Raw genomic sequence first — 27712 nt, forward strand, 5'->3', positions numbered from 1 at the left:
GGGGACATTTACCTGCCTATTGGGGACTATGCTGCCTATTGGGCACATTTTCCTGCCTATTGGGGACTATGCTGCCTATTGGGCACATTTACCTGCCTATTGGGGACTATGCTGAATTTTGGGGACATTTACCTGCCGATTGGGGACTATGCTGCCTATTGGGGACTCTCGCACCACACCAGTCTGAGCCTGAAGTAAAAGCGGAGTTCCGCCAATATGGGCACCGGGGAGGCTTAAAGGTTATGGACTGATGATGGGCCCCATAAGATGCTCCATACAAAAATATACCCCATACATAATGCTCCATAAAGTTGATGATGGCTCCATAAGATGCTCATATAATGCTCAATAATGCAGTTTATGCTGATCATATACCCTATATTGCTGCTGCAATTAAAAAAAAATTGACATCCTCTCGTCGCTGCCCGCTGCTCCTCAGCGTCGCCTCTCTCTCTCTCACTGTCCAGGCAGAGGGCGCACACTAATCACGTCATTGCGCCCTCTGACCTAAACGTCACAGCCAGAGGACCCGGAAGACACAGAGCGGCGGTGGAACGGGGACAGGTGAATATCGCAAGTGCCGGGAGCCTGTGCAAGCGGCGGAACAGGCACCTGGCCTCCAAAGTGCGCTGGTGTCCCCTCCTGCTCAGGACCCTGGCACTTGTCCTGGTGCCGATGCCGACCGCAGGCCCTGTCAGCAGCCACCAAAATATTTACCGAGGCTGCAGGGGAGCACGCAGACAATCTGGAGACACCGGGGACCTCCGCACTGCATTGGAGAACAGGTAAGTGGGACCGTGACTCGTGTATAAGCCGAGGGGTGTCCTTTTCAGCAAAGAAAAAGGTGCTGAAAAACTCAGCTTATACACGAGTATATACGGTATCTGTTTTTTTTACTGACATTCACAACATACACAAAGCACAGTTTTCTATTCTTTGGACAAAGGTGACACCAGCATCTCATACATAGGTTTATTAAGTAGCTTTTCTTGGCCATAAGTGTTATTCTAGGTGTGGATACCACATGCTAGATCACGGTATCATCCAGCATTCCTTGTGAATCAAATGTTGTCTGCAGGAATTCAGGGCACAAGACAAGCCTCCATTATTATCATCATTTTGCCACAACTGGGAAAACCATGTTACAGAAAAATGAAAATACGTGAGCCTTGTCCTATAGTCAGTCCAAGCTTATACTACGACTCTGCTTTACTGAAGAATTCATCTTCTTCTGCCGCAGGCGTTCTCTGTTTGCATTTTCCAACCTGCAGATAAAATAAGATGTAACAATTACACAAAGGAGAGCTAAATACCATGGCTGTTTCCTGGAATAAAATGCTGTTTGGCATAAAAATAAAGAAGAGAACATAGACCTGTGTAGAAGAAACACTTATACTAAGTGCTGATATTGACCAGTTCTCAACTGAACAGACTATAAACACCTGCTGGAAGTCGCCACAGCAGAAATCTCATCCCATCAGACATCCGTGAAACAGGGTCCATTTGTCCGGACAGTAATGCACGAATTGGCTGCAGGTCCACTGGTCTGAATGTGACAGCCTCATACATGCCTAGGAGGTTACCAAGTTCAGGTCAGGAGACCCTCAACCAATGCGTGCAGTGCGGACCTTACACGGACCATGTTTCTCAGATGTCTGAATTCGGCTTAAGTGCAATATTAGGTGGTCCTATTTTATGTTTTATATCAGAATTACTTTTCTGCCCGTTTGGCTACTAGGAGAACATATCTTTAGTGGTATCATGCTGCCCTTTCATGCAGCATACTAAAAAGGTGCATTTACATCAGTAGAACAGTGGTGTTAAATGACCGCAAATCATCAACATGTTTGCTAGTTGGCAGTCAGTTAATAACCGGTTTGTACAAGCAGACCACGACAGATTAATCATCGGTTATAGATCATTCTGTACGCATGGGCTGCTATTGTTCTCAGCAGCACAGGTTCTGTGTACAAAGAATGTGCTGCCGAGATGGATGATCTTTAAGGCAAATCAAAAGACGAACGAGAGTCCTCTAATGAATGAAAATACCTCATTTGCCGTAGTTCAACATCTTCTTTCGACACAGGTTTTGGCTTTTGTTTGGCTTCAGAAATCATAGATCGGATTTTATCTAGGCAATCAGCCAAGTTTCGCATTTGGTACCGGCTCACTTCTGATGTGACAATTAGTTCTCCATTGCGGTTTATGCGGTTCTTATTCTAGATAATACAGGAATGGAATAGGCAATGAAGCGCAATTATCCCAAAATGCTGATATATACAGAACTTAAAGGGTTGTCTTTGGTGCTGCCCATTCACTTCTACATTGCACACAAGAAAGTAGCTGAAATCACAAAACATTAAGGTGACCACATACAATGGATGAACACCAGCCAAACCTGCTAATTTCTATGGGACTAGAAAGCCATCTACCGTATTTTTCGGTCTATAAGACGCACCGGACCATAAGGCGCACCCCAAATTTGGGGTGAAAATTGCAGAAAAAAAGATTTTTTTATAAGATGGGGGTCCGTCTTATTGTCCGAATTTACAGTATCTTACCTGAGGGCTGGCGGTGGCAGAGCAGGGTCACAGGAGGCATGGTGTCGGCAGAGGTGGGGTGATGCTGTACGGCGTGCACCTGAGCAGGGTCCCTTCCTGCTTAGGTGGGCGACGCCACGGCCTGGTGTCCATGGGAGGGTTGCAGCAGTCGTTACCGGCAGAGGTGCTGGGATGAGGAGGCGCAGTGAGAGGTATGGCGTGAGAGGGGTCCCTTTCCCCGGTGAGGTGATGCAGCAGCCCGGTAAGCAGCAGATCCTGTTATCGGTGGTGGCAGCCATCTTCCTGAGGCCACGCGTGCGCAGATGAAGCGCTCTGCTTCCCGGGGCTTCAGGAAAATGGCCGTGGGAGGCCGCACGTGCGCAGATGGAGATCACGGCGGCCATTTTCCTGAAGCCAAGATCTAAATCTGCAAACTCGGCTTCAGGAAAATGGCCACCGCGATCTCCATCTGCGCACGCGCGGCCTCCCGCGGCCATTTTCCTGAAGCCCCGGGAAGCAGAGCGCTCCATCTGCGCACGCGCGGCCTCAGGAAGATGGCCGCCACCACCGATAACTACAGGATTCACCCGGCTCTGCTGCTTACCGGGGCTGCTGCATCACCTTACCGGTGAAAGGGACTCCGCTCACTGCGCCTCCTCATCCCCGCGCCTCTGCCGCCGCACCTCTGCCGCCACGGTAAGCCTGCATTGCGACTATTAGACGCACCCCCCATTTTCCCCCCTTTTTTTGGGGGGAAAAAGTGCATCTTGTAGTCCGAAAAATACGGTAATACCCATCTGGATGTCCTGGCTCTCCGTCAATAACAGATGGTGGGAAAACTTGGACTGCACGTTGGATTACATCATGCACACTCATTTTTTGTTATGTTGATATGCCATCGCCAGAGGTCACCAACAATGGCTCATTCCTCCCTTCCTATTTAAAAAAAACTGAAGGTGAGAATTTTCACATGTACTATTCCTCCTAAAAATTCCAGAACAGCAGCAGATATATACCGTATATACTCGTGTATAAGCCGAGTTTTTCAGCACATTTTTTGTGCTTAAAACGCCCCCCCCCCCCCCCCCCCCTTGGCTTATACACGAGTCATTGTCCAGAAAGCCAGCGGGGGAGGGGAGCAGTGAGTGACAGAGGCAGGAGTCGGAGTCTGAGGCTGTAACTGTGCAGCTGCTAAAGAGAAATTAATATTCATTTCTCTTATAGCGCATAGTGACACCCTCTGCCGTCGGCTTCCAGAAGACATCCTACTCACCCTCCTCTGTGCCCTCGCAGCATCTCGTTGGTCCCGGTAGCTCTTCCTGTGTGGAGCGATCACGTGGCACCGCTCATTAAGGTAAGGAATATGCACGCGTCTCCACTCCCATAGGCGAGGAGGGTGAGTAGGATGGTTTTTTTCGTAATAGGAAGCATGCATACCGGGACGTGGGGAGCCATGCATACAACGACGGGACGGGGGTGAGCCATGCATACATACAACGGGACCAGGGAAGCCATACATACAACGGCGGGAACGGGGGAGCCATGCATACAATGATGGGGGGGTAGAGAGCCACATATACCAGGACATGATGAAGGGTGAGCCACGCACATACAGGGAGAGCCACGCATACCAGGACAGGACGGGGGGGGGGGGGGGGGGGGGGGGGAGGCACGCATTCCAGGACAGGACAGGGGTGAGCCTCTCATACCAGGACAGGATGGGGGTTAGCAATGCATACCAGGAGAGGACGGGGGGAGCCACGCATACCAGGACAGGACAGGGGTGAGCCACGCATAGCAGGACAGGGATGAGGGGACAATGCACACCCGGCTTATACTCGAGTCAATAAGCTTACCCAGTTTTCCGTGGCAAAATTAGGTGCCACGGCTTATACTCGAGTATATACGGTAACTGACATGTGACTGAAGTGTCTGTACAGCAGTTAACATACCATACCATCTTTATATTTGTCCAATATCTAAACAGTCCAACCATCCAAGAACCACTTACCTGGACAGAGACCTTCTCCCTCACATCTTCTGGGATCCAGTCAGCTGAGGACAAGTGGAATCGTATTTCAGCCTTTGTGTTAACTGTGTAAAGTTATGAGACACCAATTTACACAGAAAATTGCCAGAATTATAGCATTCAGTTCTCCAATTATGTGACCAGCAGCCTGACCCTCTCATAAGACAGAAGTAAAACGCCATTTTCACAAACTTTTGACACCCATCACTAGTATAAAGGAATGGAAGTGCTCAGCTGAGCCCTGCACTCCTCCGAGGCTTACAATGGAAAGTGTGTAAAGTCTCTGTGGAGCAAAACGTTCAGATACTGCCACTATTTATGGATCAGTGGGGACTTGGCACTTTAGATAGCTCATTTATCTAAATACAATCTAGCTGCCATGGAAACCTATCAGCATGACGCTATCATGATCCTGACAATGACAATGGCAACTTTAGGATTAAAATGTCCAAGATTGGGTGTTCCCTGTGAAACACAAAAGGACACAACATGTGGATGGTGCTGGGGCTGCTTCTAGGTTTGCACCTTTGCTGCGGTGCCATGGCCAGCTTATGACAGGTAGTCCTTTAGTACATTGGATCTCTGTTGGTCTTTAGATCCATGATAATTTATTTAGACATACAGTACAGAGCAAAAGTTTGGACACACCTTCTCATTTAAAGATTTTTCTGTATTTTCATGACTCTGAAAATTGTACATTCACACTGAAGGCATCAAAACTATGAATTAACACATGTGGAATTATATACTTAACAAAAAAAGTGTGAAACAACTGAAATTATGTTTTATATTCTAGGTTCTTCAAAGTAGCCACCTTTTGCTTTGATGACTGCTTTGCACACTCTTGGCATTCTTTTGATGAGCTTCAAGAGGTAGTCACCGGGAATGGTCTTCCAACAATCTTGAAGGAGTTCCCAGAGATGCTTAGCACTTGTTGGCCCTTTTGCCTTCACTCTGCGGTCCAGCTCACCCCAAACCATCTCGATTGGGTTCAGGTCTGGTGACTGTGGAGGCCAGGTCATCTGGGATAGCACCCCATCCCTCTCCTTCTTGGTCAAATAGCCCTTACACAGCTTGGAGGTGTGTTTGGGGTCATTGTCCTGTTGAAAAATAAATGATGGTCCAACTAAATGCAAACCGGATGGAATAGCATGCCGCTGCAAGATGCTGTGGTAGGCATGCCAGTTCAGTATGCCTTCAATTTTTAATAAATCCCCAACAGTGTCACCAGCAAAGCACCCCCACACCATCACACCTCCTCCTCCATGCTTCACGGTGGGAACCAGGCATGTAGAGTCCATCCGTCCACCTTTTCTGCGTCGCACAAGGACACGGTGGTTGGAACCAAAGATCTCAAATTTGGACTCATCAGACCAAAGCACAGATTTCCACTGGTCTAATGTCCATTCCTTGTGTTCTTTAGCCCAAACAAGTCTCTTCTGCTTGTTGCCTGTCCTTAGCAGTGGTTTCTTATCAGCTATTTTACCACGAAGGCCTGCTGCACAAAGTTTCCTCTTAACAGTTGTTGTAGAGATTTGTCTGCTGCTAGAACTCTGTGTGGCATTGACCTGGTCTCTAATCTGAGCTTCCGTTAACCTGCGATTTCTGAGGCTGGTGACTCAGATAAACTTATCCTCAGAAGCAGAGGTGACTCTTGGTCTTCCTTTCCTGGGGCGGTCCTCATGTGAGCCAGTTTCTTTGTAGCGCTTGATGGTTTTTGCCACTGCACTTGGGGACACTTTCAAAGTTATCCCAATTTTTCGGACTGACTGACCTTCATTTCTTTAAGTAATGATGGCCACATGTTTACTTAGAATTTGTATTATGGCAAGAAAAAAAAGCAGCTAACAGTCTATTCAGTAGGACTATCAGCTGTGTATCCACCAGACTTCTGCACAACACAGCTGATGGTCCCAACCCCATTTATAAGGCAAGAAATCCCACTTATTAAACCTGACAAGGCACACCTGTGAAGTGAAAACCATTCCCGGTGACTACCTCTTGAAGCTCATCAAGAGAATGCCAAGAGTGTGCAAAGCAGTCATCAAAGCAAAAAGGAGATTTTTGTGCACTCACCGTAAAATCTTTTTCACCGAGCCAATCTTTGGGGGGGACACAGGACCATGGGTGTTATGCTGCTTGCCACTAGGTGGACACTAAGTAAACACAAAGAATTAACTCCTCCTCTGCAGTATACACCCCTTGACTGGCCAGTAATGACCCAGTTCGGTAGTAAAGCAGTAGAAGTATAAGAAAACCAAGACAAGTAAACTATGTCAAAAACTGAGGAACAAACAACAACAACAACAACAAGCCAATAGGCTAACAGGGTGGGTGCTGTGTCATCCAATGATTGGCTCGGAGAAAAAGATTTTATGGTGAGTACACAAAAATCTCCTTTTCTCCTACGCCTCATTGGGGGACACAGGACCATGGGGTGTCCTAAAGCAGTACCTGGGTGGGGACTGTACCACTGGCTTACTGAGGTACCGCTATCTGCAGAATGCGCCTGCCAAGGGCAGCGTCTGCCGAAGCCTGGGTATGAATGTGATAGTGCTTCGTAAAAGTATGCAGACTGGACCAAGTCGCAGCTTTGCAAAGCTGTTGTGCTGACGCCTGGTGTCGAATGGCCCAAGAGGCACCGACCGACCGAGTCAAATGCGCCTTAATCCCTGCTGGGACAGGGGTGTTCCTGATGCGGTAGGATTCCTGGATAGTGGAGCGAATCCACCTGGCTAGAGTAGCCATTGAGGCGCCTAGACCTTTCCTATGTCCCTCCGGAAGCACGAAAAGGACATCTGACTTACGGAAGGGAGCTGTCCGAGATATGTACCGCTGAAGAGCCCTAACTACATCCAAGAGTATGGAGACCTTTCTCGATACGATGGGTTGGTGCCGGACAGAATGACGGCAAGACAATGTCCTCATTCAGGTGAAAAGAGGAGACGACTTTAGGTAGGAAAGAGGGAGAAGTCCTCAAAACTGCCTTGTCTGGGTGAAAAATCAGAAAAGGGGGTCGGCAAGAGAGAGAAACCAAATCAGAGATTCGCCTGCTTGATGTAATCACCACTAGAAAGACCACCTTCCATGAAAGGAGGGTGAGAGATGTCCTGCAATGGTTCGAAAGGGGCCTCCTGAACCAAGTTAAGATCCCATGAAGCCAATGGCATTCTATAGGGAGGGACCACCCGGGAGACTCCTTGGATTAAAGTCTTAACCGGCAGTCTGGAAGCGATCTTTCGTTGGAATAAAACTGACAATGCGGACACTTGTCCCTTGAGCGAGCCTAGGGCAAGGCCTGTCTCTAAACCTGATTGGAGGAACTCCAGAATGGACGGAATGGAAAACAGAGAACATCCATGCGCATTGCACCATGAAAAGAAGATACGCCAGGTGCGATGATAAATGCGCATGGATACGGGTTTCCTAGCATGAATCATGGTAGAAGAAACCCCTGGAGAGAATCCGGCTTGGGCTAAAATCCAGGATTCAAAGACCACGCCGTCAAAGACAGGGTCCCGGATTTCTGGTGGCAAATCGGGCCCTGTGATAGAAGATCCACGCGATCTGGAAGCGACCATTTAGACGAGTTCCACGTACCATGCTCGGCACGGCCAGTCCGCCATGACAAGGATCACCGGTCTCCCCTTTGCCCTGATCTTCTTGACCCTCGGGAGCAGAGGAAGAGGAGGAAATATGTACGACAGCTGGAACCGATGCCACGACAGAACCAGAGCATCTGCTCCGATGGTGCAAGGATCGCGAGATCGAGCAATGAACTCAGGAACCTGGTTGTTTAGCCTTGAGGCCATGAGATCCACATCCGGCGTCCCCCAGCAAAGACAAATCTGCTGGAAGACTTCCAGATGGAGGGACCATTCGTCCGAGGTAAGACCTTGGTGACTGAGGAAGTCCCCTTCCCAATTCTCCACACCCGGTATGTGGATCGCCGAGATGAGCGAATGATTGGTCTCGGCCCAGCGTAGAATGTGGGTGACTTCGCGCATGGTCGCCCTGCTGCGGGTTCCCCCTTGCCGGTTGATATATATGTTGTCGGATTGGATCCTGATGGGATGGCCTGCGGGAAGGTGGTGAAAATTGTGTAAGGTAAATGTGATCGCTCGAATCTCCAAGATATTGATTAGGAGACGCGACTCTAGTGTGGACCAACGTCCCTGTGTCGTGTGGTGATTGAAAACTGCGCCCCAGCCAAAAAGGCTGGCATCGGTGGTCACCACTAACCAGCGCACAGGGAGAAAGGACTTCCCTTGGTTCAGGGAGGACTGTAGCGTCCACCACCTGAGGGTTTTCCTGACCTGTGGGGATAGGCGAAAACGACGGTTGAGGGAAAACGGACTCCTCTCCCAGGCTAACAGCAGCTCCTGTTGCAGGGGACGGAGATGGAACTGCGCAAACGGAACAGCTTCCATTGCCGCAACCATTTTCCCGAGGATGCGCATCGTGAAGCAAATTGAGTGAGGGACTGGGCGGGAGAGCTTGCGCGCTCCCTGTTGTAAGGACAAGACCTTCTCTGGAGGGAGAATGACTAACCCGCGGGAAGAGTCCATAATCATGCCCAGGAAGCAGATTTGCTGAGCCGGCACCGGAGATGATTTCTCGAAGTTGATTTTCCAACCCAGGCGAGAAAGAGAATCCACGGTCATACTTACAGACTCCTCGCAGGCAGAATGGGACGGACCCTTGATCAATAGGTCATCCAGATATGAAAGAACTACCACTCCCCGAGCGTGAAGATTGGCCATGACAGCTGCCATGACCTTCGTGAAGATTCTGGTGGCAGTGGCGAGCCTGAAGGGCAAGGCTACAAACTGGAAGTGTTCGTCCTGGACTGCGAAGCGCAGGAACTGCTGATGAGATGGAAAAATTGGGATGTGGAGATAAGCATCCTTGATGTCTATGGATGCAAGGAACTCTCCTTTTTCCAGGGACGCGACAACAGAATGGAGCGAGCCCATCCTGAAGTGTCGGACCCGTACGAAATTGTTCAGCAGTTTGAGGTCCAGTATGGGCCGTAGAGTCCCGTTCTTCCTTGGGACGATGACACCGTCCCTTCGAAGCGCCTGTATGGCCTGGAGAAGATGTGACGCTCTCGATTTGGGGGGAGAGGATTGGGAAGAAGCAGAAGGGGGGGGGGGGGGAATGGAAGAAAACTCAATTTTGTATCCGGAGGACACGAGCTCTCTGACCCACTTGTCGTGGACGACCGAGAGCCAATTTTGACGGAACGAATGAAGACGTCCGCCTACTTTGTCGGCGTCCGCCGGACACGTCGATGAGTCATTGTGTAGAAGGTTTAGTGGATACGGATGCCTTAGGGCCAGAAGGTCTCGGTCTGGGTTTCCAGGAACGGTTAGGTCTGTATGAGACCTGGGGATTTCTGTCTCCCCGCTGTCCCGAACCAGGGGAAGTGGATGACCAACTGGAGTTGTTACAAAAGGACCGGAATCGAAATTGTTGTTGATTCCGAAAGGGCCGGGTAGGTTTTTCCTGAGAAAGAAATTTACTCTTCCCTCCGGTAGCGTCAGAAATGATTTGGTCTAGTTTTTCCCCAAATAAGCGGCCAGCATGGTAAGGTAAAGAAGTCAGTGACTTTTTAGAGGCAGAATCTGCTCGCCAATCGCGGAGCCACAAGACCCTCCTGATGGAGATTGCGTTTGCAGCCACTTGCGCTGCGCAATTAGCCGCATCTATGAAAGCGTTAACTACGAAGTCTCCGGCCTGAGCTATCTGGTTAGCGAGTCTGGCCGCCTCTGGGGAAGATTACTGCCATGGACGGTAGAGGATAACACCTCTGCCCAGGCAACCATTGCCTTAGCCACCCAGGTAGCAGCAAAAGATGGAAGGAGTGCTGCTCCTGAGGCCTCAAAGACTGAGCGAGCCAGGTGGTCAATTTGACGGTCAGAAGGGTTTTTGACCGATGAACCGTCGGACAGAGATAGGATTGTTTTGGATACGAGACGCGATACGGCAGGATCCACAGAAGGAGAGAAAAGCAACTCCTTCATTAGGTCCTTGAAGAAAGGATATTTAGCTTCCGTGGCCTTTTGAGCCGTAAAACACTTATCCGGGTGTTCCCTGTGTTTTTGGACAATGTCCTGAAACTCAGGGTGATTAGCAAATATCTTTTGGACGCGTTTAGTCTTTTTAAAAGACACGACGTGTTCCTGAGTGGATACAGATTCCTCGTCCACCATCAGCGTTTTGTTGACTGCCTCAATAAGGGAGTCAAGTGTCTCTTGACCGATCGAGAAGTCTTGGGTTAAAGATTCCTCCGACTCGTATTCCGAGTCATGTACGCTGCGACCCTCGGGAGAAGGGGAGCGAGAAGATGAGCTCGCAGATGCTGAAGCTCCAGCGTGTACGGGGGACGAGGCATGGGTTCTTTTTCTGGAACCCAGAGATTCCCATAGTACAGTACGCCCCCTGTGGCGGGACGTCCCTATACCAGCGCCAGATTTCGTCGCGGTCAACGGAGGGAAGTTCTGGCTTAGGGAGGATCCCCGGAAAGAGTCCAATGCCTTGGCCAAAGAATCCTTAGAAAGTGACAAGGAAGCGGCCCACTCAGGATGGTTAGGCTCGACGTGGTTGGTGGAGACATTGGAGGTAGAGGCAGAAGGCGGCTGCGCACAGGCCGGGTCACAGTTCCGGCACAAAGGGGTATTGTGGGCACGTGGCAACGCCGAATTGCAAGTGGCACATGAAGTAAAAAACACAGTGTGCTTTTTATTGCCCCTTTTTGCCTCCTTAGATTGAGACATAGTGTATGTCTATACCTCCAATAAACTGCGGTAGCAGGGCTATGGGTGCAGAGAAGGGGTTAAGCTTTTCCCTATAGAGTGGAGCAGCTTACCCGCAGTCCTGTGCTAGTGTCCCCAGGGAGGACGAGAGGAAAATTAGCGTTTTCGGCTGATTTCCCTGCAGAAGTAGAGTCCCAAGATGGCGCCCGAGATTTGCAGGGCTCTTCTCGTTCAGAGCGAGAAGCGCCTGCCTGAGTAGTGGGCGGGGCTCCGGCAGTGGGCGGGAATTTCAAATGCGGCCTAGTCCGGCTGAAGAAGCCGGGGACTAAATTTATGAAGCCTGCCGGCGGAACACGCCGGCGGCTGCGATGCAGCGCCGAATGATCGCCGCTGGCGTCTAGCCAGCGGCACCTCTCCCCAGGGACCCGGACCGCACCTTCCCACTCAGGCAGCGTGAGGAAGGGTACTACTCACCAAGTAGAGATGCAGCCTCCAGCTCAATTAATCCTCCCTATGCCGGGGGATGGAGAGCATCCTGATATGTCATGATATGTGCCTGCCGCAGGGCACTTACGGATGTGCCTGCCGCAGGGGACTTATGGCTACCGTGGGGACTACATGACGCCGAGGTGAGGGCTTGATTGCGGAGGAGCCCGGGAGATGCACATAAGAGCTATACTCTATGTGCTCCCCATCTTACAGGGGGGAGATGGTTTGGGGAAGAGCAGACCCTAGAAAGGAAACCGTCGCCCCCTTCACTCCATTAATAAAAATAATAATAATAATAATAGTAAATAAAATTTACAGAAAATAAAAATAAAATAAAAAACGGTGGGATCTGATAACAGACCCAAGTGCCTCCTACAGACACTAAGCAAGAACTGGGTCATTACTGGCCAGTCAAGGGGTGTATACTGCAGAGGAGGAGTTAATTCTTTTTGTGTTTACTTAGTGTCTTCCTAGTGGCAAGCAGCATAACACCCTTGGTCCTGTGTCCCCCAATGAGGCGCAGGAGAAAGGTGGCTACTTTGAAAAACCTAGAATATAAGACATAATTTCAGTTGTTTCACACTTTTTTGTTAAGTATATAATTCCACATGTGTTAATTCATAGTTTTGATGCCTTCAGTGTGAATGTACAATTTTCATAGTCATGAAAATACAGAAAAATCTTTAAATGAGAAGGTGTGTCCAAACAGACCTGCTCTAAACGTCATATTTTACCTTGTCTCCGAGATTATCAGGATTAAGATCTGGGACTGTGACGTTCAGAGAACCAATCCATGATTATATAACCCTTGTAACATGCCACATTGTCCTGCTGAAAGTGTCCTTCAGGAATACGGCAAACAACTCCCATGAAGGGATTGACCTGGTAAATCACGATGCCTAGGTAAGCCACACTGTCAACGCATCCATCAAAAGGTATCAGAGGGTCCAGGGAGTGCCAAGAAAACATGCCCACTACCATCACTCCACCACTAACCCGATACCTGACAGGAAGGGTTAATTGGAACAACAAATCTATTGATCAGACCAGTTTTATTACACTGCTCAGTAATCCCCTTTGTGCCCTCTTGTGCTCACTGGAGTCTTGCCGTTTTACTTCCATAAGTCGGTAATGGCACTAGCTGATTGATGTTATATCCCATCTGTGCAGATCTAGTTGTATGTCGTACATGTTTGTTGCAGCACTAGCATTGTATTTGGCTGCAATTAACTACTTTGTGCACTAGCTGTTTGCCAGAACGATTCTCACTATGCTTCAGCCCCTTTTGTCAAGTTGGTTACATACACAGGATCCCCATTACTTGGACGTTTTTCCTTGCTCACACTATTCTCAGTATATTCTTGATTCTTTTTAACCACTTTAACCCCAAGGTTGGTTTGCACGTTATTGACCGGGCCAATTTTTACAATTCTGACCACTGTCCCTTTATGAGGTTATAACTCTGGAACGCTTCAACGGATCCCGGTGATTCTGATATTGCTTTCTCGGGACAAATTGCACTTTATGAGAGTGGTAAAATTTCTTTGATATTACTTGCATTTGTGGAAAAAAAGGAAATTTGGCAAAAATTTCAAAAATTTCGCATTTTTCCAACTTTGAATTTTCATGCCCTTAAATCACAGAGATATGTCACACAAAATACTTAATAAGTAACATTTCCCACATGTCTACTTTACATCTGCACAATTTTGGAACCAATTTTTTGTTTTGTTAGGGAGTTATAAGGGTTAAAATTTGACCAGCGATTTCTCATTCTTACGACACCATTTTTTCTTTTTAGGGACAACATCACATTTGAAGTCACTTTGAGGGGTCTATATGATAGGAAATATCCAAAAGTGACACCATTCTAAAAACTGCACCCCTCAACGTGAGCAAAACCACATTTAAGAAGTTTATTAACCCTTTAGGTGCTTCACAGGAATTTTTGGAATGTTTAAAAAAAAAAAAAAAAATGAACACAAGTTTTTTTTCACAAAAAAATTACTTCAGATCCAAATTGTTTTATTTTCCCAAGGATAACAGTAGAAATTAAACCCCAAAAGTTGTTGTGCAATTTGTCCAGAGTACACAGATACCTCATATGTGGGGGTAAACCACTGTTTGGGCGCATGGCAGAGCTCGGAAGGGAAGGAGCGCAGTTTTACTTTTTCAAAGCAGAATTGGCTGGAATTGAGATCAGATGCCATGTTGTGTTTGGAGAGCTCCTGATGTGCCTAAACAGTGGAAACCCCCCACAAGTGACCCCATATTGGAAACTAGACCACCTAAGGAACTTATCTAGTTGTGTTGTGAGAACTTTGAACCCCCAAGTGTTTCACTACAGTTTATAACACAGAGCCATAAAAATATAAAATCTTTTTTTTTTTCCACAAAAATTATTTTTTAGCCCCCAGTTTTGTGTTTTCCCAAGGGTAACAGAACAAATTGGACACCAAAAGTTGTTGTCCAGTTTGTCCTGAGTACGCTGATACCCCATATGTGGGAGAAAACTACTGTTTGGGCACACGTCGGGGCTCGGAAGGGAAGAAGTGGCGTTTTGGAATGCAGACTTTGATGGAATGGTCTGCGGGCGTCATGTTGCGTATTGCAGAGCCACTGATGTGCCTAAGCAGTGGAAACCCCCCACAAGTGACCCCATTTTGGACACTAGACCCCCCCCCAAGGAACTTATCTAGATGTGTTGTGAGAACTTTGAACCCCCAAGTATTTCACTACAGTTTATAACGCAGAGCCGTAAAAATAAAAACCATTTTTTTCCCACAAAAATTATTTTTTAGCCCTCAAATTTGTATTTTCTCAAGGGTAACAGGAGAAATTGGACCGCAAAAGTTGTTGTCCAATTTGTCCCGAGTACACCGATACCCAGGGCCGTATTTAGAGTTTCTGCTGCCCTATGCACTTTTAGTGCTGCCTCCCCCTTTGGTAAGTATGACACAGTATGATCAGCAGTGACTTTGGCAAAAATCACTGATATGAAAGCATTAAGCTACTTACGGTAGCGGCATTTCTCGGAGGCCCATGACAGCACGACGAGAGAGGGGATCCGCCCATTAGGAACAGGAAACCTACAGATACAAAAGGGCGGCACCTCTCCCCTGCATCAGTTGTATTTCAGAGCCTTGAGAGGACTACCGCGGTTAGTGGCACACAAAAATATACATTATATACAGTTTATATACAATATTATAACCCATATATTGGAACTGGGTATCATACGTGAGATATATACATTATAGGAGGTGCAACCCCCACGTGAATAGGGAGGGAACTAAGGGTGCTCTCATGGGCCTCCGAGAAATGCCGCTACCGTAAGTAGCTTAATGCTTTACTCGGACTCCCATGACAGCACGACGAGAGAATTACAGAGATGTAACACTACCTTAGGGAGGGACTATAGCTTGCAGCACCCTTAACCCGAAGGTGAGATCAGAGGAGGCCCCTAAATCCAACCTATAGTGTTTAAAGAAGGTGGACGGGGATGACCATGTGGCCGCCTTACATATCTGGTCGATTGATACTCCAGATCTTTCCGCCCAGGATGTAGCCATGGCTCTGGTGGAATGCGCCCTCAGATTCTGCGGAGTCGGACCCCCACCTGCAGTATAAGCCAAAGAGATAGCCTCCCTAATCCACTTCGCTAGTGTGTACTTTGATACTCTGAGTCCCTTTCTAGGGTTTTGGAAAGATAAAAATAACGCATTATCTTTTTTCCATGTATCAGTAACAGAGATGTATTCTAACAGGCATCTCCTAACGTCTAGTGTATGGAGTAGCTCTTCTTTAGGGTTGGAGGGATTGGGAAGAAAGGATGGTAAAACTATCTCCTGTGACCTGTGAAACCGTGATGACACTTTTGGTAAATAGGCTGGGTCCGGTCTGAGGACTACCCTATCTGGCAGAAACTCTGTGTAAGGGGAAATTCTGGAGAGAGCTTGTATGTCCCCTACCCTACGGGCAGATGTTATCGCTACCAGAAATGCTGTTTTAAGGGATAGGGCCTTGATTGAAGCTGATTGTAATGGTTCAAACGGCTCTCTAGTCAATGCTGACAGGACTAGATTAAGATCCCACGGCATAGATCTATCCTTATGTATGGGTCTAGCCCTGCTAGAAGCTTTAATGAACCTTGAGATCCAATAATTATTGGCGATGTTACAGGAAAACAAGGCCCCTAGGGACGAGACTTGTACCCTTAGGGTACTAGTGGATAGATCTAGCTCTAAGCCCCTTTGCGGGAATTCTAAGATCTGTTTTATAGGAATTCCCTCTTCTAAATTAAAGTCAGAAGAGGCTAGGAATTTCCGCCAGGTTCTAGCATAGATTGTTGTTGTAATCTGCTTTCTACTTTTCATAAGGGTTTCAATCAAATTTGGGGAGAACCCTTTGTCCCTCAGTAACGCCCTCTCAAACTCCATGCCGTTAAATGGAGATTCTTTACTTGAGGATGGCTGATCGGACCCTGGTGGAGCAAATCTGGGATGTCCGGAAGCACCCAGGGGTCCTCCACTGACATGATCCTGAGCCAGGTGAACCAGGCCCTTCTGGGCCAAAATGGGGCAATCAAAATAACTCTTGCCCGATCCTCTCTTATCTTCCTGATTACCAGAGGTATCAAGGCCAGCGGGGGGAACGCATACGCCAGCCGAAAGTTCCAACTGATCAGAAAGGCGTCTACCGCTAGAGGATTCTCCCTGGGATTTAGGGAACAGAATTTTACTGTCTTTCGATTGTCCCTGGTGGCAAATAAATCCACCTCTGGATGTCCCCATTTGTGGACAATCTGGTCGAACACAAGACTGTTTAGAGACCACTCCCCTTGTCTCAGGGTGTTGCGGCTTAGAAAGTCCGCTTTTACATTTTCTTTTCCTCTTATGTGCAGTGCGGTTAAAGATAGAAAATGGTCTTCCGCAGTCTGGAATAGACGATCTGTCACCCTCATCAATGATTCGGAATGAGTTCCACCCTGGTGATTTATGTACGCGACCGCCACCTGGTTGTCCGAGAGGATCTTGACGTGGTGACCCTGCAGATATGAGAGTAATTTTTTAACTGACAGTTCAACCGCCATTAATTCTTTTTGGTTGGAGGAGGCTGATGTTAAGGGGTCCCATAGACCCTGAACTATCATGTCGTCCATGTGTGCTCCCCAACCTGAAGGGCTAGCGTCTGTCGTTACAATACGTGTCGCCTGTGTCACCCAGGGAACTCCTGCCGATAAATTGTCAGTGACTAGCCACCATCTAAGAGATGTCAGTGCTTCTGGACCCAAAGTAATCTGACTTTGCAAGGAGCCTTGCAAGATTCTGTCATTAACCAGTACCTCGGATTGTAAGGGTCTGGTGTGAAATTGGGCCCACCGGACAGCAGGAATGCACGAGGTTAGAGATCCTAACAGTGACATAGCCTGTCTAAGTGTCATGGATGGATTATCAGTTGCTCTAGACACCTGTTGTTGGATGTGTAATAACTTGTCGGGCGGAAGACAACACTGTTGGGTCTCTGAATTTAACAACAGTCCTAAGAATCTCTGTATTTTCTGGGGCTGTAATCGGGATTTTTCATAATTCACAATCCACCCCAGATGCTCAAGTTTGGTTGTGGTTGTCTGTAGCTGAGAGAGGCAATGGTCTGCTGAATTCCCAACTATAAGGAAATCATCCAAATAGGGGACAATTAAGATGTCAGACTCTCGTAAGTGCGCCATGACTTCGGCCACTATCTTGGTAAACACCCTAGGAGCCGCTGATAAGCCAAAGGGAAGAGCTCTAAACTGGAAATGACGAATTTGTCCCCCCATTGACACAGCTACCCTCAGGAATCTCTGGAAGTCTTCATGTATTGGGACATGATAGTACGCGTCCTTTAGATCTACAACTACCATGAAGCAGTGTTTAAACAACATTTTTATTGCTGAACCAATTGATTCCATCTTGAACGATTCATTGGTCAGAAAATTATTAAGGCCTTTAAGATTTATGATCGTTCTAAATGATCCGTCTGGCTTCTTGATCAGAAAGAGAGGAGAGTAAAATCCTCTCCCTCTTTCTGATACTGGAATTTCAACCAAAACATTCTTGAAGCATAAGTTTGTGACCTCTGCTTCCAAGGCTGCTTGCTCAAGGGGGGAGGAACGTAAAGGGGTTAAATTAAATTTATCTCGAGGCCAGTGATCAAAGTCAAGTCTTAGACCTTTCGCTATGATGCCTCGGACCCATTTACTGTTTGTAATGTCAAACCAAGCTGATGAGAAAGCTGACAGTCTACCCCCCACGGGGACCGCTAGTCATTGGTCCGGTTTTTTCTGTTCTTTCGAGGAACGGCGAAACATATAGCCCGTACCTCTTCCGCGTCTGTCCTCCCATCTAAAACTCTCTCTAGAGGGTGAGGATCCGCGTTTTTTCCCGCGACCAAATCTCCTTTTAATGAAGGGTCTGCGGTAGGATGCTGAAGATGGATTGGGAAATTTCTTCTTATCATCCCCCGCTTTCTCTAGCAACTCATCCAGAGTTGGTCCAAAGAGATATTCTCCTTTACACGGAATGGCGCAGAGTTTAGTTCTGGATTGAATGTCGCCAGACCAGCACTTCAACCATAAAGCTCTACGAGCCGCGTTGGAGAGTCCTGCCGCTCTAGCCGCCATCCTGACTGAGTCCACAGATGCGTCTGACAGAAAGGCCGCAGCATTCTGCATTGTTGGTAAAGCCTTCAGAATGGAATCTCTGGAAGCGCCGTCCTTGAGCTGGGACTCTAACTGATCCAGCCAGACCATTAAAGACCTGGCTGTACAAGTCGCGGCAACTGCTGGTCTTAGAGATCCTGCCGCCGTCTCCCAGGTTCCTTTAAGAAAAGCATCTGCCTTTCTGTCAAGGGGGTCTTTGAGGGTCCCCATATCCTCAAATGGCAATGAGGCCTTCTTCGACGCTTTTGCCACCGCCGCATCCAGCTTAGGGGCTTTATCCCATGTTTCCACAACCGGATCGTCGAAAGGGTACCTGCGTTTCAACGCTGGCGGTAAGGAACCCTTTTTCTCGGGTTTCTTCCATTCTCGGAGAATCAGGTCTTGGATTTTTTCGTTCACCGGGAAAGATCTATGTTTCTTACGATCCAATCCGCTGAACATCATATCCTGCTTTGAGGGCTGCGGTTTGGGCTCTTCTATCCCCATTGTGCCTCTAACAGACTTGACGACTTTGTCAATTCTATCCAGGGGTAGACAGAATCGTCCAGACTCCTCATCTGATGAAGAGGAGGAAGGACTTGAGTGATAGGCACCCTCTTCTCTTTCTTCCTCCGAAGAATTAGAGTCCAGAGGGGTCCTATGTTTGGAACCTCCCGCTTGGGACAGGGACCGTAAGGATTCCCTTACTTCCAAACGGATCATTTCTTTCAGGTTAGCCGCACTCACAGATTCTTCCGCTACCTAGGGGAGGACAATATAGGTGATAAATACTATCTGACCTAATGTCACTTCCACCCAACCACTCCTGTAGACCTCACCGTCTGTTGTATACAGGGGGCACATAATTTTTTGGGGCAAGAATCAGGTAAGGGGACCCCACAGAGGGCACATTCCTTATGCCTTGACTTGTCCGTGCTTTTCTTCCCCTAGAATGATAAAGTATAGGGGGCCTGCGTCACAGAGTGAACTTTCACGTAGATCACTTACCCGTGCGCCAAAGTAAATACCGGAATACGAGGGGGTTCTTTCCTAGCCGAAGCTCTGGATCCTTTTGCGGACGAGCTTCTTCGACTGGACTGGTCGCTTCTGTCTTTGGGCTTCTGACGCACCTCATCTAGCTGCTGCTGCTGCTGCTGCTGCTCACCACCACTCTCCATGATGATTTGCGACCAAAAGCAGGGCTCTGTAGTTGTCACCTGCTTAAATCCCCCTTGGATCCGGTCAGCAGATAGGTCAGACGCTGCCCCATTGGCTCAGGATACCGCAGGGAGGCAGGAACCATGTGGGAGAAAACCGGCATCAGGATGCTATGGGCGCCGCCATCTTGGATCGACTGCGCATGCGCAGACACCCGGCGACCCGGAAGCGGCTGCTAACTCCGCCCCCTCACGTCACTGCACCCGGAAACGCTCCAGCACACGCTGAGAGCGGTGCAGGACACCGGGAACGGACCGCAGCGCTCCGGGAGTTCACCCAGACAGCCCTGACGCCGGCACCCCACATTCACCGCACCGCTGCACCACCAATGGGTATACTTACCGGCGCCGACGCTGATGGAGGCAGGAAATCCTCCGGACTCCGCTCCCTGCTGCGAACGCCACCGCGTGCAGTCCAGCCAGGACCACCGTGGCGTCTCCAGGGTTCTCCGCACCGGCCGAGGTAGGAGACCCCCCCGCTACCAGATTCGGTCCGGCCGGCCTGGGCTCCTTTAGTTAATCTGTAGGCACCCGTCCCTTTAGGAACAGGAAACCAACTGATGCAGGGGAGAGGTGCCGCCCTTTTGTATCTGTAGGTTTCCTGTTCCTAATGGGCGGATCCCCTCTCTCGTCGTGCTGTCATGGGAGTCCGAGTAAAGTAGCCTTTTGCAGCAGATCGGGCAGTTTTTCCGCATCTGCCGTGTAACGGATCACTTATGGCAACACTGCATTCGGCCTCATTCATTTCCTATGGGATTTGTGGACATTTGCGGCACTTGCCGCGATCCGGCAAATGCGGTATCATACCTTCCAACTTTTGAAGGGAAAGAGGGATAAAGTTTGTGCCACGCCTCTGACCACACCCATTTCAAAACTAGTCACACCCATATCCACGTCCCAACCACACCCATTTAGTACTGCTGATCACACGGTTTCATAAACAAACAAAAAAACATATGGCCACACAGTGCTCCATGCTGTATAACGACCCCACATGATGCTCCATACTGTATAATGGCCACACATGATGCTCCATACTGTATAATGGCCACACATGATGCTCCATACTGTATAATGGCCACACATGATGCTCCATACTGTATAATGGCCACACAGTGCTCCATACTGTATAATGGCCACACACTGCTCCATACTGTATAATGGCCACACACGATGCTCCATACTGTATAATGGCCACACACGATGCTCCATACTGCATAATGGCCACACAGTGCTCCATACTGTATAATGGCCACACATGATGCTCCATACTGTATAATGGCCACACATGATGCTCCATACTGTATAATGGCCACACAGTGCTCCATACTGTATAATGGCCACACAGTGCTCCATACTGTATAACGGCCACACATGATGCTCAATACTGTATAATGGCCACACATGATGCTCCATACTGCATAATGGCCCCCTCCCTCCCATCTTGTATGCATGGCTCATCTTCTCCCCCCCCCATCCCGTATGCATGGCTCATCACCCCCTCCCATCCCGTATGCATGGCTCATCACCCCCTCCCATCCCGTATGCATGGCTCATCTCACCCCCCCTCCCATCCTGTATGCATGGCTCATCTCGCCCCCCCTCCCATCCTGTATGCATGGCTCATCTCGCCCCCCCTCCCATCCTGTATGCATGGCTCATCTCACCCCCCCTCCCATCCTGTATGCATGGCTCATCTCACCCCCCCTCCCATCCTGTATGCATGGCTCATCTCCCCCTCCCATCCAGTATGCATGGCTCATCTCACCCCCCCACCTCCCATCCTGTATGCATGGCTCGGCTCCCCGCTCCCATCTTGCACCTCGCATGGCTCGGCTCCCCGTCCTCCTTCATCCTCCCTCCCCGGCTGTCATACTCACTTTTCCCACACCGCACCGAACATCCCTCCATCTCTGTCCCGGCGCAGCACCTTCTTCCTGCGTGAGCGGGTAGTGGTACCGCTCATTAAGGTCATGAATATGCGTCCATATTTATCACCTTAATGAGCGGTACCACGTGACTGCTCACACAGGACGAGCTGCCGAAGCTGAGACCAGGCATTGCTGGAGTAGGGTGAGTATGACGTCTTCAAGGAGGCAGGCGGCCAGTCGGTGACTCCGGACTTTTAAAAAAACACTTGCTCAGGTGCCGCCCCCCCCCGCATCGTCCCACCCTAGGCACGTGCCCTCAAATGCCTAGTGGCAAATACGTCCCTGCCGATATCCCATATGTGGGGGTAAACCACTGTTTGGGTGCACGGCAGAGCTCGGAAGGGAAGGAGCACCGTTTTACTTTTTCAACGCAGAATTGGCTGGAATTCAGATCGGACGTCATGTTGCGTTTGCAGAGCCCCTGATGTGCCTGAACAGTGGAAACCCCCCAATTGTAACTCCAACCCTAACCCAACAAACCCCTAACCCTAATCCCAACCCTGACCACACCCCTAACCCTAATCCCAACCCACCCCTAACCCTAACCACACCCCTAACCCTAATCCCAACCCACCCCTAACCCTAAATCTAACCACACCCCTAACCCTAACACACCTCTATCCAAACCGTAAACATAATCCAAACCCTAACCCTAATGGGAAAATGGAAATACTTTTTTTATTTTTTTTATTTTATTATTTTTCCCTAACTAAGGGGGTGATAAAGGGGGGGGTTTGATTTACTATTTATAGTGGGTTTTTATAGCGGATTTTTGTTTGGCAGCTGTCACATACTAAAAGACGCTTTTTATTGCAAAAAATAGTTTTGCGTCACCACATTTTGAGAGCTTTAATTTTTCCATATTTTGGCCCACAGAGTCATGTGAGGTCATGTGTTTTGGGGACGAGTTGACGTTTTTATTGGTACCATTTTCGGGCACGACATTTTTTGATCGCTTTTTATTCCGATTTTTGTTAGGAACAATGTACAAAAACCAGCGATTCATGAATTTCTTTTTTTTTTTTTGGGGGGGGGGGGGGGGGGTGTTATACCATTCCACGTTTGGTAAAATTGAAAAAGCAGTTTTATTCTTCGGGTCAGTACAATTACAGCGATACCTCATATTTTTTTATGTTTTGGCGCTTTTATACAATATAAAGTATTATAAATAAAAAATAATTGTTTTTGCATCGCTTTATTCTGACAGCTATAACTTTTTATTTTTTCGCTGACGGTGTTGTATGGTGGCTTGTTTTTTGCGGAACAAGATGACGTTTTCAGCGGTACCATGGTTATTTATATCCATCTTTTTGATCGCGTGTTATTCCACTTTTTGTTTGGCGGTATGATAAAGCATTGTTTTTTGCCTGTTTTCTTTTTTTTTTTTACGGTGTTCACGAACTAATTAGTGGGACAGTTTTAGGCCATGTTCACACTTTGCGGGTTTTACCGTGGATCCGCAGCGTTTCTGCAGCTGCGGGTCCGCAGCAGTTTCCATTGCGTTTACATTTACATGTAAACCCTATGGAAACCGCAATCCGCTGTGCACATGCTGCAGGAAAAATTGCGCAGAAACGCAGCGGTTTACATTCCGCAGCATGTCACTTCTTTTGTGCAGAATCGCTGCAATTCTGCACACATAGGAATGCATTGATCCGCTAACTTCCCGCATGGGGCTGTGCCCACGATGCGGGAAGTAAGCGGATCATGTGCGGATGGTACCCGGGGTGGAGGAGAGGAGACTCTTCTCCAGGCCCTGGGAACCATTTTAGTGTAAAAAAAAATAATTAAAATAAAAAATAATGATATACTCACCTCTCAGCGCTGCACGGTTGCAGGGTTGCTGTGCGAGCAGGGCCTGAGATGACGTCGCGGTCACATGACCGTGACGTCACGAAGGTCCTTCTCGCACAGCATCTTTGGAACCAGACCGCCGCGTGCAGCGCCGAGGAGATCGGGACGTCAGAGGGTGAGTATATAACCATTTTTTATTTTTTTTTAACATTACTATTGATGCTGCATATTGCTGCATATGCAGCATCAATAGTATAGGAGTAAACCCGCAGCGTAAACTGCAAAACAAACCGCGATAAATCTGCAGGGATAACCGCAGTGGTTTTGCCCTGCAGATTTATCAAATCCGCTGCGGGAGAACCCGCAGAGGACCCCGCAAAGTGTGCACATAGCCTTATAGGTCGGGTCGTTACAGATGCGGTGATACTAAATATGTGTACTTTTATTGTTTGTTTGTTTTTTTATTTACATAAAGAAATGTATTTATAGGAATATATATATATATAATATATATATATATATATATATATATATATATATATATATATATATATATATATATATATATATATATATATATATATATATATATATATATATATATATATATATTTTTACACAGCATTTTCCTTTTATTTTTTTACCTTTTTTACTTACTCCCAGGGTGGGACATCACTATATATTGTGAGATCGCTGATCTGACACTGTGCACAGCACTGTGTCAGATCAGCGATCTGACAGGCAGTGCTGCAGGCTTTCCCGGCGCCTGCTCTTAGCATCTTAGCAGGCGCCGTCAAGCCACTTCCCTGCAGGACCTCGCAGCCATCTTGGATCCGGGGGCCTGTAGTGAGGAGGATGTAGGAGACCCTCTCAACAACGCGATCACATCGCGTTGTTCCGAGGGTCTCAGGGTAGAACGCAGGGAGCCCTCTCCCAGCGCGATGTTTGCCTATGCCGCCCGAACACTGCGATCATGTTTGCATCCGGTTCGTGACCGCTCCTGGCACATAGTGCCGGATGTCAGCTGTGATAATCAGTTGACAGCAGGCCGCGCTCCCCCCGTGAGCGCGGCTGATCGCCCATGACGTACTATCCCGTCGGTGGTCTGACGGGCCCAGCCCGCCTCGACGGGATAGTATGTCAGGACGGGGTTAAAATGCTGACCCTGGCTAATCTACCACTCATAACTATTGCTCGATTTTCCCATTTTATCCGCATGATTTTCTGCTGCACTCCAATTTGGGGTCACTTGTCTAATTTCTATACATGGAAACTGCAACTGGAAAAGGGCAGATGCCATTAATTAAGTGGCCATTCACTGTAACTGCAGAAGAATGCACAGACTATCGGTCAGGGGATACATTACAGCCACAAGGTCTCTACATCAAAGTCTAGAAAGATGCAATACAAAATTCAGCCATGTTATTCATTTTTGTAAAGACTATTCCTAGGAATTTTGCATGTGTCAGTGGAAATCTTCATTTTGGGTCAATCTGTATTATTTTTCTAGATCTTGTGTACGTGCGCTCACCTTTGTTGACGTTCTGTCCCCCAGGACCACTGCTCTTGCTGTATGAAATGGTGAGGCGATCTGAAAACATACATTTGTACATTTTGTTACAAAGAGCATGTAAATCTCTTAATCTGTCACTAATATCTGACATGCGACAGACATCCTCTTGGGCCATTTACCAGCAATTTTGAAGAAAATGTATTATATGCCTAATACGCAGTATTAAACATTTAGGCTATGTTCACACTGTGCGTTTTTGCAGCATTTTTTGCTGCTTTTTTTAATGCTAATTTTCAGCTGCATTTGACAGTACCAACTATGTCTATAAGATTTCAGAAATCTCATACACACACATTGGGTTTTTGTCATCAGTATTTTGTGCTTTGCAGCGTTTTTTTGGACACAGAGCATGTCACTTCTTTCAGCGTTTTTCACCCAATTAATTGAATGGAAAAACGCATTAAAAAAAAACGCACCAAAAACTGTTCTTTTGCCACAGCTTCTTTCCTGCCAAGCACTCGGGTTTTGGTGCAGAACAAAAAATGCAGCAAATACACCATGAGTGAACAGCCTAAAGGTACATGTGGAGCTTATGATGCGGCAAGTGACAAAAACTGCAATGAAATGTGGAATTGGCAGCAATCCTGAGATTATAAAAGAAAATGGTGAAGTATATAGGATAAGCACCGACACTGATTTACAGTGGGGCTTGTTATGTATAATCATTTATCTACTTGATGGAAGAAACAGCCTTGTGCTATTCTTCTCATCTAATCTGACAGTGTTACAATAGAATGATGCTTTCAACTGCGTCTCCAATATAAATGTGAACAGAGCCCTAGAAACACTCTCCTAGGACAGGGACTACAGAAGGTAGTGCAACAATAGCACATATAGAAGCACAAGTTGAAATCAATGGACCAAAAATGCATGTTTAAGTGTCATTTACTTACACTATGCACAGGATAGATGATAAATATATCATCGCTGTGGGATTCTCACTGAGAAGTACAGGTGTCCCATATCTGCTATGTATATAAAGCAGTAGTGTGAATGTGTGACCATCGCTCTGTCTAGTCTCCAAGGGAGCGCTGGTTCTGCATGTGCACGACCAATCGCATACAGGTGAAATGAGCAATGGCCACACATAAGCACTACCGCTTCCTTCACATGGGCCCACTGTTTTCATGAACGGTGGAGGGCCCAGCAATCATACAAATATGGATAGGTCATTTATGTTTGTGTCATTACCGCACTAATAGCCACATCATACAGGATAACCATACGACCCAATTACAAGGCACTAAAAGAAAAAAAACTATTTACCTACAGGAATGTCTATGAGGTCTGGTCTTCTTACCTGTAGTAATGATAATAAATGGAAAAATGGTAGAGTGAAATGAAAGGTTGTAAGCAAAATATACCATACTAACCTTGTGCTTTCATTGCCTAATTACTTGTAGCACACATGAATGGAGAGAGTTTATTAATGTGAAAGAAAAATAATATCATGGAGTATTTCATATGCATTTCCATCAAAGTAAATCCAATTTAGATAATCAAAATGTGAAGAAGTGTTTCCAAAGTTATTGAGCGGTATGTGATTATAAAAGTAGCGTCACTCCTGTCCAAGTAAATGTGCCGAGCTGCAACCCCAGACAAGGCCATAGACAAGGATGGCGCTGTGATAGGGAAGGAAGCAGCCACTATTGGCTATCATCTATACGCTATGAGGTCATGGCCGCAGGGACAGGCTATGGATTGGCTTCCACAATCACAGAGAGGTTTCATGTAGGACACCATGACAGATAATAAGTAGGAAGGATTAGGGGTAGTTCTTTGCTAGGAAATTAGATGTAAAAAGAGGTGAGGGCCCCAAGCTGTAGACCACCTTATGGAAATCCCCTTTATTAATCTGCTCATAAATACTGATCTTTAACCAGCTAGTCGACAGAAATACAGTGTGGCAATTGTAAGGAAAGCAGTGCGGCAGTGTAAAGCAGGGAGATCATCTCCTGAGGTAAGCAGTGGCCACATTCTGGAGCCTTCTAATACACAAGATACAGATTCTACTGTCCCGAATGTCACCACAATGATGGCAGCTCCTGGAGGTCACTGACAAGTCCGCACACGCCTCCCATTGGTGGGAGCAGCTGTCAATCACACACCCTGCAGCGCCCGCTCACCTCTGACGTCCGGTTACTGCTCTCTGGATACAACTTATCTAAACTATAGGCGCTCTGAAAGCAGGACGAGGACCGGACACTAAGGGGGCCAAGGGCACGGAACACCGACAACCGAGGCAGCCAAGCGGCGGTCGCCATGATGACTGCAAAAGCTCTTCCTGTCCGCGGTGCAACAACATTAATCTTCCGTCTGGAAAGAAGACCTACGAGCGCTTAGTTCCGAGTCCCGACCCTCAGAAGAGCTGCTGTGGAAAGGCGGCTTGGTTGAGCCTAGAGTGTATGGGCTCCTGTCAGATATATATTATTGTAGATACAGACTGTACAGGCTCCTGTCAGGTATATATTATTGTAGATATAGACTGTATGGGCTCCTTCCTGGTTCCCTGACTGCAGCCCATACACTCTAGCCGGCTCACTACTGAAGATGCTAGAGTGTATGGGCTCCTTCCAGGTATATATTATTGTAGATACAGACTGTACAGACTCCTTTCAGGCATATATTATTGTAGATATAGACTGTACGGGCTCCTGTCAGGTATATATTATTGTAGATATAGACTGTACGGGCTCCTG

At 47.6% G+C, this 27712-nt stretch overlaps 1 protein-coding gene across 2 annotated transcripts; it reads right to left on the minus strand.

Moving 5' to 3' along the window:
* Positions 1-958: 958 nt before the first annotated feature.
* MRPL58 (mitochondrial ribosomal protein L58) lies at positions 959-27400 on the minus strand. Of its 2 annotated transcripts, none has more exons than XM_077251740.1 (6): positions 27140-27400; positions 26280-26313; positions 24972-25031; positions 4552-4634; positions 2050-2219; positions 959-1265 (listed from the first exon to the last, which is right to left on the minus strand). In XM_077251740.1, the coding sequence occupies exons 1-6, from the start codon at positions 27275-27277 to the stop codon at positions 1181-1183; spliced, it is 570 nt and encodes a 189-aa protein (XP_077107855.1). In that variant the 5' UTR covers positions 27278-27400; the 3' UTR covers positions 959-1180. The 2 variants fall into 2 exon arrangements, with proteins under 2 accessions (XP_077107855.1, XP_077107856.1); XM_077251741.1 differs by having other exon boundaries at positions 4552-4595; positions 27140-27354.
* Between the last annotated feature and the right edge of the window lie 312 nt (positions 27401-27712).

The sequence above is a fragment of the Ranitomeya variabilis genome, chromosome 4 (genome assembly GCF_051348905.1).
Source record: "Ranitomeya variabilis isolate aRanVar5 chromosome 4, aRanVar5.hap1, whole genome shotgun sequence".
In the NCBI taxonomy this organism is placed as follows: Eukaryota; Metazoa; Chordata; class Amphibia; order Anura; family Dendrobatidae; genus Ranitomeya; species Ranitomeya variabilis.

What these genes read in the sequence shown, in the direction of transcription:
- MRPL58 (XM_077251740.1), bottom strand. Translation starts at nt 27,277, where the DNA reads ATGGCGACCGCCGCTTGGCTGCCTCGGTTGTCGGTGTTCCGTGCCCTT. An exon ending in GCAGTAACCGGACGTCAGAG is followed by an intron (nt 26,314 to 27,139) that starts GTGAGCGGGCGC and finishes TCATTACTACAG; the next exon opens with GTAAGAAGACCAGACCTCAT. An exon ending in GTTGAACTACGGCAAATGAG is followed by an intron (nt 1,266 to 2,049) that starts GTATTTTCATTC and finishes TTTTATCTGCAG; the next exon opens with GTTGGAAAATGCAAACAGAG.